General features: G+C 36.6%; 3 protein-coding genes across 4 annotated transcripts; 2 read left to right on the forward strand and 1 right to left on the reverse strand.

Annotated features, from left to right (window-relative positions):
* Positions 1–3,272: 3,272 nt before the first annotated feature.
* On the reverse strand, positions 3,273–3,933 carry LOC148583291 (uncharacterized). The gene is made up of 2 exons (XM_088511339.1): positions 3,483–3,933; positions 3,273–3,319 (listed from the first exon to the last, which is right to left on the reverse strand). The coding sequence occupies exons 1-2, from the start codon at positions 3,931–3,933 to the stop codon at positions 3,273–3,275; spliced, it is 498 nt and encodes a 165-aa protein (XP_088367465.1).
* Positions 3,934–7,129: 3,196 nt separating this feature from the next.
* Positions 7,130–11,941, forward strand: LOC132191925 (nuclear transcription factor Y subunit A-10). 2 transcript variants are annotated; one of them, XM_059607059.2, is made up of 6 exons: positions 7,130–7,401; positions 7,933–8,254; positions 9,494–9,597; positions 9,695–9,763; positions 10,318–10,458; positions 10,958–11,941. In XM_059607059.2, exons 2-6 carry the CDS (start codon positions 7,999–8,001, stop codon positions 11,450–11,452), a joined length of 1,065 nt encoding a protein of 354 aa, XP_059463042.2. In that variant the 5' UTR covers positions 7,130–7,401; positions 7,933–7,998; the 3' UTR covers positions 11,453–11,941. The 2 variants fall into 2 exon arrangements, with proteins under 2 accessions (XP_059463042.2, XP_059463041.2); XM_059607058.2 differs by having other exon boundaries at positions 7,130–7,383.
* Positions 11,942–12,591: 650 nt separating this feature from the next.
* LOC132162240 (self-incompatibility protein S1-like) lies at positions 12,592–12,999 on the forward strand. Its single transcript, XM_059572502.1, has one exon. The coding sequence runs from the start codon at positions 12,592–12,594 to the stop codon at positions 12,997–12,999; it is 408 nt and encodes a 135-aa protein (XP_059428485.1).
* Positions 13,000–13,099: the final 100 nt, after the last annotated feature.

A 13,099-nucleotide genomic window follows, 5' to 3' on the forward strand; every position in this document is an offset into this window, starting at 1 on the left:
ACCACCCAATTGACAAGGTCCCCCAAACTTTCAATTGTGACAATGTTCCCTTCAAACTATCAAAATATTGTCAATGTGCCCCCCAAGGCTAGCAATAAGACAAAAATGCTCCTATAGATTTCTCAATAAGACAAAAATATCCATATAAATTAAAAAAAATAATAATTTTTTAAAAAAATGAAAAAAAATTTAATTTAAAAATAATATTTAAAAAAAAACAATTTTTTTAAACAAAAAATTTTTATTTTCCTTTAAAAGCGGAAATTTTTATTTATTTTTAAATTTTTTTTTTTTATTTAGTTTTAAAAAACAAAAATTTCATTTTATTAAGCAAAAATTTTATTTTTTTTAAACGTAAATTTTTATTTAAATAAAATTATAAAACAAAAATAAAATAAAAAATCGAAAATTTTCAATTTTTATAAATAAAAAAAAATCGAAATTTTTTTCCTATAAAATTGATTTTAAAAAAGAAAAAATTGGCCAAGTTTGGTTTGGTTTTTTTTTTTTTTTGGTTAGTTTTATGTTTTTTCTAGAAGTTTTAGTATTTTTGTTTATATTTTACTATGGGTAATTTCGTCATTGGGGGAATATTGACAATTTTTAGTAGTTTGGGGGAGACATTATCACAATTGAAAGTTTGGGAGGATCGGACATTGTCAATTGAGTGGTAGTTTGAGGGGGTTATGTGGACTTTTCCCAATATATAATGTCAAAAATAGTTGGGATCATGCATGTGTCATTTTGCACATATGATTTTGTAGCGAATTTGGCTTGCATGCTATAAAAGAAAAGAAAAGAAAAGAACAAAAAAAAAAAAAACCTATAAGAGATTTTTTTTTGTAGTTTTTTAATTAATTAGTTCAAAGTTTTTTTTTTAGGGGTAATTATTTTTTACCCCTATGAATTACAGTTCCTTAGCATTTTTCCTTCATGAACTACCAACTATGACACTTAACCTCATCAAACTACCATCTTATGACAAAAATTTCCCTTCTGTCAGTTAAAGGGGTTAAAATTGACAGTCAACGATCATGTACAAGTCATATGCCATTTTTAATTTTTTTTTCTTTCACTTTTGCCCTCATTTTTAATTTTTTTACGTGTTGGATTAGGGTTTAGGAGGGTATAAGCGTCATTTTCTCGGTATGAAGTGAGGGCAAAAGTGGAAGAAAAAAAATTTTAAAATGGCAGATGACTTGCATATGACCATTAACAGTCAATTTTAATCCCTTTGACTGATGGAAGGAGACTTTTTGTCATAAGATGGTAGTTTAATGGGGTCAAGTGTCATAATTGATAGTTCATGGAGGAAAAATACCAAGGCACCGTAGTTCATAGGAGAACAAATAATTACCCAATTTTTTTAAGAGAGAGAGAGAGAGAGATAATGTAATTAGATATGGATGGTTGAAAAAACTACAGAAAAATTTCATTACAGGACTAAAATGAATATTACTTAATTAATATTTAAATATATTTTAGAAAAAAACCTCATTTCAATTTATGGCCATAAGCCTTATAATTGTTACAGCCGACCCAGCTATAGGTATCACCATATCTTTTTTTCTTTCTTAAGTGGGTATCTCTAACTTTTTTCCAAGGGAATCACAATTCCTATTTTTATTTTATCCTTTTGGAAATGAATAGAGTTTATGGTCTTTGCATAATTTTTTTTTTTTTTTTTTGAAAGGGTATTCATTACTATAAATCAATGATTTGCATCTTCACGTACAATCTCACTCACACAAATAGGATAATTGTCGCTCCAAACTCGTTCCTCACCCAGCGTTAATGCTAGTTTTGCGAGCTTATGAGCTGCCTCATTAGCAGTTCGTTTTACATGATGAACACTCCAATGTTGAATTCTGTTGAGCAGGTGAATGGCATCGTTAACCATAGTACCATACCTTCCCATGCACAACTCATTTTTCCCCAAAGCCTGCACGATTTCTAACGAATCTCCTTCAAGGAGGACTTTTGCAAATCCCATTGTTACATAGAATTCCGCCATCTTCCAGGACCGTCGTTGGGTCCGTAATAAAAGGCCTTGAGTCTGTCAACATGGCAAGGACCATTCCGTCATGATCTCGGGCTATTATTCTCGTTCCCATTCGCTGTCCCACTCGATCCACTGCGGCATCCCAATTCAGTTTGATGTAGCCATAATGGGGTTTTTGCCAAATCTGTGCCTCATCGGGTGGTTGGCTTCGCTGCCCCTCCTGCCTGCTCCTCTCTGTTTTCCGTAAAAGATCAAGCTGGTCTTTGGCCTGTCGAAACAGTTGGGACGGTGCCTGAAATGGCCCTCCAAAGACCACTGAATTTCGACGGTTCCATATAAGTCGAGCAATTACCACCACGAATTGTAACTCATCATCCCCCAGTTTCGTTCGTAGCACCTCCATAATGTTTAGAAAGGAGCACTCCACTCTGGGACATTTCTGGATCGACATTCCGCACTCTACCCAGACGTCTGAGGCTGCGGGACAGCTCCATAATGCATGTCCAACAGTCTCACTCTCCAAACCACAAATGGGGCACAATGGATCATTCGTGATGCCTTTCTTAAAAAGGTTGGCCTTCGTTGGGAGTATGTCCCCACACGCCCGCCAAATAAATGTTTTAACCACTGGGGACCCTCTAATTTTCCAGACATTCTTCCAGTGTTGTATTTCGGAGTTAGAGTTGGAACTGCTTCCTTTCAGAGACTCCTTCTGAACCATTGCCAGATGGTATGCACTTTTCACCGAGAACTCCCCATTTTTTGTACCCAGCCACACCATCCGGTCAATCTGCCGATCTGGACAGATACCAATGCCACAAATCAACTGGACTTCCTCTAGCGAGAATACCTCTTGGATGAGAGGGATGTTCCACCATCTAGTCGTTGGATCAATGAGGGAGCTGACCTTTGCTGCCGGGTCAAGCTGCCTTACCGGTGAATGGACAATGTATGTGGATGGACGTGGGATCCAGCGGTCATTCCATATTTCAACGGAACATCCATCACCAATCCTCCAAAATAGGCCATCCTTCAAGAGCTGTTTTGCGTTCCAAATGCTGCGCCAGGCATAGGAAGGCTTGTTTCCCAAAGGAGACGTAAGGAAGGAACAATGAGGATAATATTTCTCCTTAAGGATTCTTGCCACCATCGAATTTGGGTTTTGGATTAGTCTCCATCCTTGTTTAGCTAGAAGAGCCATGTTGAAAGCTTCTAAATCGCGGAAGCCCAAACCCCCTCTTTCCTTAGCTAATCCCATTTTTTTCCCAACTCATCCATGCAATGCGTGTATCATTCTCTTTGTGGCCCCACCAGAATCTAGACATCATAGAATTAATATCTTTACACAAAGTTTTGGGTGATTTAAATACACTCATGGTGTAAGTAGGAATAGCTTGGATTATTGCTTTTAGTAGAACTTCCTTCCTAGCTTGTGACAAGAATTTCTCTTTCCATCCATTTATCCTCCCCCAGATTTTACCTTTTATTTCAGCTAAAGCCCCTACCTTTGCCCTCCCTATTAGAGCCGGGAGGCCTAGATATTTCTCATACCTCCTTGTGGAACCAAGCCCTGCAATGGCTAGAATGTGTCTTCTGGTCTCCTTTCTGGTGTTTCGGCTAAAGAACAAAGAAGTTTTTTCCTTGTTCAGTTTTTGTCCCGAGGCTTCTTCATAAATCTTCAACAACTCTTGAGTATGCTGCCACTCAAACATATTGGCCTTGCAAAAGAGAAGGCTGTCATCAGCAAAGAATAAATGATTGAGCTTTGTCCCCCCTCGAGTGATCGGAAGGCCCGTGATCTTCCCTTCCTCCTCTGCCAACTGAAGTAAAGAACTCAACCCTTTCGGCACACATAATGAACAAATACGGGGATAAGGGATCCCCTTGTCTAATTCCCTGGGTGGGTACAATCTTGCCTTGAGGCACACCATGGATTAGTACCGAATAAGATACCGTTCTCACACAGGTCATCATCATCTGTACCCATCTAGGTGCAAAGCCTAGCTTCCTCATAACCTCCTCCAAAAAAATCCACTCCACTCTATCATAGGCTTTGCTCATGTCTAGTTTAAGAGTCATGTATCCTACTCATCCCCTCATTTTCTTGTCCATAGTATGCAAAGCCTCAAAAGGCCACAAGGATATTATCTGTTATCAGTCGTCCAGGAATAAAAGCACTCTGTGTGCTAGAAATGATATGAGGCAAAACCTTTTTCAGACGGTTCGCCAAAACCTTTGATATAAGCTTATAAAGCACATTACATAGGCTTATAGGTCGGTAGTCTGACACCTTAACAGGGCTCTTTATTTTTGGAATAAGCGCAATATATGTAAAATTGATTTCATCATCAAATTCATCGTTATAAAAGCACTCTGTGGTCTTTGCATAATTGCATGCACATAATCAAGTAGTAAGTGTAAATAATAATTAAAAAAGGGACATAAATTTTCTATAAATTAGGTGGTAAAAAAATTCTTTCAATCAATCCTCTAAAAGTGCTATGTATTGCTTAGCATACAAGTAAAAATATAATTTTTTATGGACAAAAATTTCCTCCAAAGTAGTTTGGAGGAAATATCCTTCAACCCATGTAAAATGCACATTAAATTAAGTCTAAATTAGTAAACTACAATTAATGAGGTTAAAAATTTAATGTACATTTTAAATGATTATAGACACTTGACACTATTTTACATGGGTTGGAAGATATCTCAAGACTGGTTTGAAAGAAATTTCTGTCCATTTTTTAATAGCATTAATAAAAACAACAACATAAATCTCCTACAAATTGGGTTACTGGGACCTCTAAAAATATGACATGTGTCCCTTTCATGTGCTTTTCACATGCTTAAATGATCCATCACTTTTAAAAGGTTGAGTTGTCTGGATTCCTACAATTCAGCTTTGAGAAACTTCACAAAACTCCTATTTGAATTTTTACGTGTTTTGAAATTACCTCTCTAAACTTAAAATATAAACTCTCAATTTAGGGTATCGAACTTTCAATTTTTTGCAATGTCCCTCATCTGTCATCCGCCATCTGTTAGGATTTTTCATTAAATCATGTCAAAATTTCCAAAATACTTATGCTTTTTATTATAAAAAATTCCAGCGTTAATAAGAATTTAACAGAATTTCTATGAATTTGTTTTTTTAGGTAATAGTAGAAAATATTATCCATAAAAAAAAAATAATAATAAAAAAAGAAAATAAAATAAAAAAAGAAAAGAAAAAAAGAAAGTGGTCAAATCAGAAAAGTAACCACAAATTGATTCCAACATTCACATCAAACGGCCAGCTTCTCTTGAAGCGTAAACGCATAAAGTGTAGTAATAACAAAATTCCAAAGGCTAACAACATTTATATTCTCAATCCACAGTATTAAATGGCCACCTTCCAACGGGGCACAACCTTATCACGGGGAGGCATGCACTGTAATTTTATTTCTAAATTCCGAAGGGGTAATCGTTGACTTTTCCTTTTCCTTCCCACTATTATTCCCAATTTGAAAAAGCCCCTCTTTGGGGGTCAACTGTACATTTGGTACTTCATAATCATTAGGTGAACCCATCAAGGCATGCAATCAGTAAGTAACAATATTGATTATTAATTTCTTAACCAAAAACATAACTAACATTTTTTAATTTCTGCTGAATTGTTCTTCCCCCTCCTCCTCCCCCATCCAATCATGACTTTCATTTTAAGGGAACACAATAGTACCCGCCCGGAATCGATATTCGATTTGTAATCATCCCGGTCCAACTTTAGAAATGAACGAATCAACTTTTTAAATTACTCGACACTTTTATTTGTTTCACCCGTTAGCATTTTTCGTTAATATGGACAAAAAATGCATCATGTGACCCATACAAGGGCAAAATTAGGATTTTAAGTTTTGGGGTAAAAAAAATTGTTTTTAAAAAATAATAATTTGAGGAAACGCGTAGTTCCGCCTTGCCTAAACATGACTGAATTTATCAATTATACCCTTATCAAATGTGCAAAAAATATAGCAATGCCGTTTAAATTGATTTTTTTTTTTTTTTTTTTTTTTTTTTTAAATATAAAGAAAGGGTATAATTGATATCAATCAAATGCGGGTTATGCAACACATGTTTTGATCCAAATTTACAGAAAATGTTAAATAGATGAGGGGTGATATGAAAGGGTTGATTGTTACTTTTTAAAGTTTAAAGATGGGCAACTATAGATCATATATTAATATTCTTTAGGATGGTACATTTCCACTTCTAATTTGTTTTTTCCCACTAAGCTTTTGATCGGCCAGCGCGAAAATCAATTATTTTTCTTCGGGGCTTCGTAAAGTTTAAAAGTGATAGCGATAGATTCAGCTTAGGTGCCGTACAAAAATTACAACATATATGATGTAGTTTTTTCAACCGTTCAAACTTAACTCTATTCTCTCTTTTCCTTAAAAAAAAAAAAAAAACACAAACAAACAAAGTGTTGAATGGTTGAAAAAACTACAACAAATATGCTGGAATATTTTTACACAAAAAAAAAAAGTTGTCAATGTCAATATGTCATTACTGTAAGAAAGCAAAGATTAGTGTTGTACACTAGCATTTTCTGTTGAGCCAAAGTAAGAGGGTAATGTAATCCTTTTGGAAAGTTGAAGTCAACTAAGAAGATTCAATAAGGTTTTAAGCATCTATCAAGGGGTGTGATCTATTAAAAATCTTGTGCAGAAGCGGAGCACCGAAAAATGAAGCAATAAAGAAGGTGAAAATAATGTGCATCAAGCACCTATTGAATGAGCTAAGGGGCCAACTCAAGAACCGATGAACAAACTGGAAGGACCACCGAACATCATCAAAAGTTCTGGACATTATTTCTAAATCTGTGTCCCACTTGGTGGTAAAAAAGCAAAAAAGTCTAAACGGTTCTTGCCCAATATAGACTGCAGGCGGTTATACAATGCCTACTGTTGAGTGTTGAGCCAGTATTTTAGAAAAGAAATATATATATATATATATATATAATTAATGGGAAAAATTGAGCCCCCAAAAGGGTCCACCAGAGAGAGCCAAAAAGAAGTAAATTTTTAATGATTAAAGAAAACCCAGGTTGTGCCTGTGCGTGTGCCTGTGTGACGGGAGAGAGAGAGAAGAGAGAAGGGGGGTTGTGTGTATTTTATATATATGGCACAAGATACAAAGGACATTGCATGAAAGCTGAAGATAATTGGCTGAGGGCGTGTTGTTCCATTACGCTTGTACGCATTTATCATCCCCCCCTCTCTCTCTCTTTCCGTCTCTTTTAGCTTCGCTTGAAATTGTACAGACATGGCTCCTAGCGAATGGGGTTTCCTTGCTTGAGCGGGCAATTCAAAGCTGCTGCTTTCTACTGAGAGAGGAGGGTGAGTGAGTGAGTGAGAGTGAGCACTCTCTTTCTTCTCTTCTCCTTTTTTCGATCACTACTTTCTTTCCTTTCCTTTCCTTTCTTTTCTTTCCAGAGTTTCTGGGTCTTTTACAGAATATCCACTTTCTCTATCACTTCTATGTTGAACTGACCTTTGGTTTGTGCTGACATAACCTGGTTTTCGCTCTTTATTAACTGGGTTCTGTGTATTTTTCCCTGAAATTTGGTTGGTGTTTGTGGAAAGTTTGTGCCTTTTTTCTCTGGTTTTGAATAGGGATCATCTTCATGCTGTTTTAAGTTTGAATTGATATATAAATATTACAAAAAAAAAAAAAAAAAGTTTGTTGGTTTTTCTTCTCTGTTGTTTTAATTCCCCCTTTGCTGGTGTTCCTGTAGTTGTATGTGGGATTAATGGAATTTGTTAGACTTGCATTATGCTGTAGTTTATTTCTTGCGGATCTTTGGTGTACATGTGGAATAAGTTTTTTTGTTCTTATGAAGTTGAATTTGTATTTAACAGAATTTTGGTTACGATTTTGAATTGCAGGAATTAGAGTGACCTGTTTTGAGTCAAGTTAGTCTCAGAGACCTTGTTCGGGGCATTTGGGAATAGATGGCTACTCAAACAGTGTACATCAAAGAATTTGAAGGGATTGGCCTCAATCCTATGGGGCAGTTGCCAGCGGCTTGGTGGACTGGTGCTTCCTTCAATTCTCAATCGGGCTATGGCGATTCCTGTGGTCAATTGAAGCCATTTTCCATGGAACATGCCGGTGGTGGAGACCAACTAATTTCCAACAAACAAGCAGGGAGGGGTATGGAACATGGAGCGGATAGAGGGAATACAAATCAGTTCACTATCTTTCCCGGTAATCTTTTGCTTTTGGTTCTGCCATTTTGGTAGTATCAGGTTTCTTGGACTTCTCAAGTTAAGTTATTCATATCATAATACAAGTTTACAACTATACAATTCTGTTCTATTCTTTATGATCATCTTCTGCATCACTCTTATCACCAAGATGCCTTGACACGATTCGAACCCGACATGCGAACACGAATTCCCACCCTTAGTGCCGTCAAGGGAGCAGTGAGAATATCAGCACAGCACGATTTAGGCTGCTCATGGAACTGGTTCTCCATAGGGCTTTCTGTTTTTGTATCCTCATAAACTTCAAGAACTAAGTGAAGAATTTAGACACTTAACAACGAGATTGCTGCGTAATTGTAAGCTATTGAACCTTATGACGAAGAGAATTCGTTGTCCGATTGAAATGTTGCTCCTTCATGATTATAGTAATAGAAAAAGGAAAATACAAAAGGAGTGAGTTGAGGTTCTTGCTGGCCTAAATCAAACTACCCTTATCAAAATTTTACTATACTAGTGCAAAAACTTTTTAAAACAGCTGTTGCGTTGGAAACAAAAAAGTATTGTGAAATGACCAATACCGTTATTAGCATAAGTGGATCATAACTCTCATAAATCCTAATCTCTAACAATATTACTTGGGTGTAAAGTATATGTTGGATGTGGGTGTGGATTGCCAAACCTTATTTGTCTGGTACCAAATTTTTTTCTGAACTTAGCTGAGATGTAATTATGTCAATTTATATATCTATTTGGTCTGATAAATTGCTATTTGTCATAGCAAACAGTCATTTGGGAACTCTTTGAAGTGAATTTTGATGATGTCATCAATTATTGGAGAGAATTTTTGGGGTTGCTGTGTCCAACCACCTTCTCTTATATAGATAGTGAAAGTAGTATATATCCATGAGCTGGATAATGGTCCTCTTGTTCCATAAGTTAGTAGTTTGACAAATTTAGCATGTCACTTCTATATCTACTCAAAGTTCGAAGTATGGTATGAATTTCCTACATTTCTAAAGGAAGCTCAGATTTTTGTGATGGATAATGAATTTTATCTCACGACACACTCTGCTAAGTGATTGCTGACTTATTTTGATTATTGATCATTAAAGGAAAATCACTGCAAACAAGTTTTCATATCCAGTTTATAGAAACAGAAGTTTAACTTCATACGCACTTTTTTTGTATACGAGGTCGTGCAATTTTAGTTTTGTTAACCAACCAAGTATTTCTCATTCAGATAATTGCAGAGGGGATGGGCAGAAGCCTCAGGCAGCCATTTCTCTCCAGTCATCTCCACCAGAATATCGAGGTCGCTTTGAGCTAGGATTTGGTCAGCCTATGGTAAAATTTTCTTATTGTCTACATTTGGTTATCATAAAATTCTAATTCAATTGTTGAGTGGTAACGTTTTGCTAATTTGTATGGGCCGAAACTGTAGATCTATGCGAAGTATCCTTATGCGGACCAATGTTATGGAGTCTTCCCAACTTGTGGAACTCAAATTTCGGTTTGTCTCTCTTTATTTCTTCTAGTAACCAATTGTTTAGATTTACTGTTCTTGGACTTGAATTGTTCTTGTGAATCAAACTTTTCCCTTGCTTTTTTCTTTTTTGTAATTTAAGTTAAATTTTCTCTTGCTTTTAAGCCTGATTATATGAGGAATTCTAGTTCTTGCTCATCCTATAAATAGTGGTATGGTGAGCTCTATCTCTCTGGTTTGGTTATGCATGAGAGAAAAGTGATAAGAAAGAAGGAAAGAAGCAGCTTATTGCCTTATTATTAGATTTTTGTATTTTAATTCAAGAATGTTTGGTAGTGTGTTGTGTACCAGTGCCCACTGTACCCGGACACTCTTTGCAACAGAGTTCCTAACATAGTCATGCATTAGTCTTCAACATTATATTGGAAGTAATCTTGCTTATGCTATTAATTTATATTTCATGATAAGTTAAAAATCAATTAAAATGTGCCAAAATTATGCTATTTATTATTGATGCTCCAGTACAACTGTAATTGTAGCAGATTTACTGATTCACATTCCTATTCATTCACATTTATTAGGGCCGTGTTATGCTGCCGTTGAGCATGCCAACTGATGATGGACCTATATATGTTAATGCTAAGCAGTACCATGGGATTATCAGGCGTCGGCAGTCCCGTGCAAAGGCAGTAATGGAGAACAAAGTGGCAAGAGTTCGTAAAGTATGATACCTTGATTTCCTATCATGATCTTTTACTTTTTTTTTGTAGGAAATATTCATATAATGTGATTTTTGTGAGGGTCAAAAGTGGTAGGATTCGTTTGAAATAACTTATTTTTCTAGTTATTGCTTCCTGCTCACTGTTCATGTCTATTGGTGTTTGTGCTTTTGGCCTACCATGAAAGCTTTCCTTCAACAAAACTTTTGTGGCCCTAAAAGTAACAACTTGGCCATCTAGGCTATCAAGTTGTCTAGATTTGTTGGTAATTCAATGAATTGGCCTGTAGAATATCTTAAATGGAATATATTAAGTGTTGCTATCTGAAAATTGCAGATAAAATCTAAGCTTTTCTTCTGTTTTCAAGAGTCTTGGGATTTAGTACTAATTGAGACCAATATGCTCTTCCTTCCCCTGTGAAATGAATCTTCCTTTACATGAAAATGCAGATACGCCTTGAACAGTCAAGTTGTAATACTTAGATTTTATGTTTATTTTACAGCCATATATGCATGAATCACGCCATCTCCATGCTATGCGAAGACCACGAGGATGCGGTGGCCGCTTCTTGAACACAAAGGTTGTGATCAAAGGAAAAAGTGGAACTGAAGTGAATAAGGCTGGCAATGCACAACTTTCTCATGGCGGTGGCCGCTTCTTGAACACAAAGGTTGTGATCAAAGGAAAAAGTGGAACTGAAGTGAATAAGGCTGGCAATGCACAACTTTCTCATGGCGCTGGCTCTCAGAGTTCTGAAGTCCTGCAGTCTGATAGCGGTACTCTAAACTCATCAAAGGATGCAAATGCTAATGGTTCAAATTTTTCGGGGTCTGAGGTGACGAGTATGTTCTCTAGGGGAGATCTTGATCTCTTCCCAATCAATCATCTCATGCCATCTACCCACTCTCTATCAGACATGATGGATGGTGGGCGTGGCATTGTTATGCCCTCTAAGTGGGTTGCAGCAGTAGATCACTGCTGCAACCTCAAAGTCTGATAGCAGGGTTCAAATGGGATTGGTGCTAGTTACACAGTTGTATCAATCCCTACCCTTGCTGCAGCAACCATGCGGTTGCTAGGCAAATCATTCTTGGCTCATCTGATAAGTAAGTAAGCAAGTCATCCTTGGCTCATCTGATAAGTAAGTAAGCAAGTCATTCCTGGCTATCTACATTAAGGTTGTCTTCTGCCATTCCTTGCAGCCGTTTGGCTCAAGGTTGTCGGTGAAGCCTTAAATGTAGCTAAAGTGGTGTAAATTAATGGAGTAGGCAAGGAACAGGCCTATTTCGCTAATTAAATAAGAGCGTCAAAAGTCCGGATGTGAGTTTGTGACTCAGGAATATTGAAAGTGTGATGTGGTTGAAGTTTAATATCTAATATGTCTATGTCTGACTTTCAGAGTGATGTACTGTAGAACTTTTTATGTTTGTGTTGCTACCTTAAAACTTGCTATGAATTATCCAAAAATTTGGTGTTTGTATTGTCATTTATATTTGTAGCACGATGCATTATCCTATTCTTCATCTGCATTTTGAGGAATACTTTCTAAAGATGGAAAGAATTCATAATTATCACCTTTTTTGCCCTATTAATTTTAAGACAAACCTAGGTTAAAAGGGAGAGCTCTTTGATTCACCATGTCTCCGATTGTGATGTGCCATAGTGCACAGCATAAGGTTGCCTCCTTCATCGCCTTAGGGTGGTGTTTGGTAAATGGTTGGCCTAGACACCGTAGTTGATGTAGATTGATGTGAAAAAAAAAAAAGTAAGAATGTTTTGTATAAAAAAATGAAAAAGTGGTATGAAAAAAGTAAAAAAGTTTTGTTTTGTAGTGATTTTTTTCTATCTGAAAACCTCATAAAGGCACAAAATCAAACCTTATTCTTTGTATGGTGGAAAGAAATTTGTTTTAGTCTAGCTTTCATTTACCCTCACAGAAAAGTAACATGTTAGCCATCTGGGCATCATAATCTTTCTTTTTCACTAAAAAAGGTAAGCAACAACAATGCCTACATGCCCACATAAACAAAGAGGAAAAGAAGAGTAGCTAGTCATGTGCTTTGCTTGGGTTGATCATAGAGTGTATTCTATAAAGAACCAGCTATTCATCTCAGAAGAAACAAATAGCAAAGGAAAATGCAGAATATCCAAACTAAAAGCTTCATCATCCTCCTCTTGGTGCTTCTTGGCCTGTCAAGAGCTGATTTCTTAGATAAAGTTCATGTCAGGGTCATCAACAAGCTGGGTTCCGGCAGGATCATGGGCGTCCATTGCCGATCACACGACGACGACCTCGGTTATCTTGCCGTCCCTGATGGCCTTGAAATGGAGTGGAAATTCTCTGTGAATTTCTGGGGAACCACATTGTTTTACTGTGATGTGCACTGGGGTGGTTCAAGTTGGCACCATTTTGATGCCTACTCATACGAACAGGACTCTAACCGGTGCCAGACTGAATGCAGTTGGATGGTATCAAAGGATGGCCAATTATTTGTTTTTAATCAGGAGTTCAAAAACTGGGATTTGATACCTTTTCAAGATTAGCCATTAATTTCTCAAAAAAAGATTAGCCATTAATTAATGGTATAGCCTGAAGTATATTTGGTAATCCCAGCAGCCAAATTAAAGAAGTTAATTGGGCTTG

Source organism: Corylus avellana, chromosome 10 (genome assembly GCF_965113065.1).
Source record: "Corylus avellana chromosome 10, dhCorAvel1.hap1.2, whole genome shotgun sequence".
NCBI classification, from domain to species: domain Eukaryota; kingdom Viridiplantae; phylum Streptophyta; class Magnoliopsida; order Fagales; family Betulaceae; genus Corylus; species Corylus avellana.

Excerpts from the sequence above, each read along its gene's own strand:
- LOC148583291 (XM_088511339.1), bottom strand. The coding sequence starts at position 3,933 with ATGGTGTGCCTCAAGGCAAGATTGTACCCACCCAGGGAATTAGACAAG. Across the intron at positions 3,320-3,482 it reads GGCTTTAGCTGAAATAAAAG|ATTCTGGTGGGGCCACAAAG; the intron begins GTAAAATCTGGG and ends TATGATGTCTAG.
- LOC132191925 (XM_059607059.2), top strand. The coding sequence starts at position 7,999 with ATGGCTACTCAAACAGTGTACATCAAAGAATTTGAAGGGATTGGCCTC. Across the intron at positions 8,255-9,493 it reads TCAGTTCACTATCTTTCCCG|ATAATTGCAGAGGGGATGGG; the intron begins GTAATCTTTTGC and ends TTTCTCATTCAG. Across the intron at positions 9,598-9,694 it reads TAGGATTTGGTCAGCCTATG|ATCTATGCGAAGTATCCTTA; the intron begins GTAAAATTTTCT and ends CCGAAACTGTAG.
- LOC132162240 (XM_059572502.1), top strand. The coding sequence starts at position 12,592 with ATGCAGAATATCCAAACTAAAAGCTTCATCATCCTCCTCTTGGTGCTT.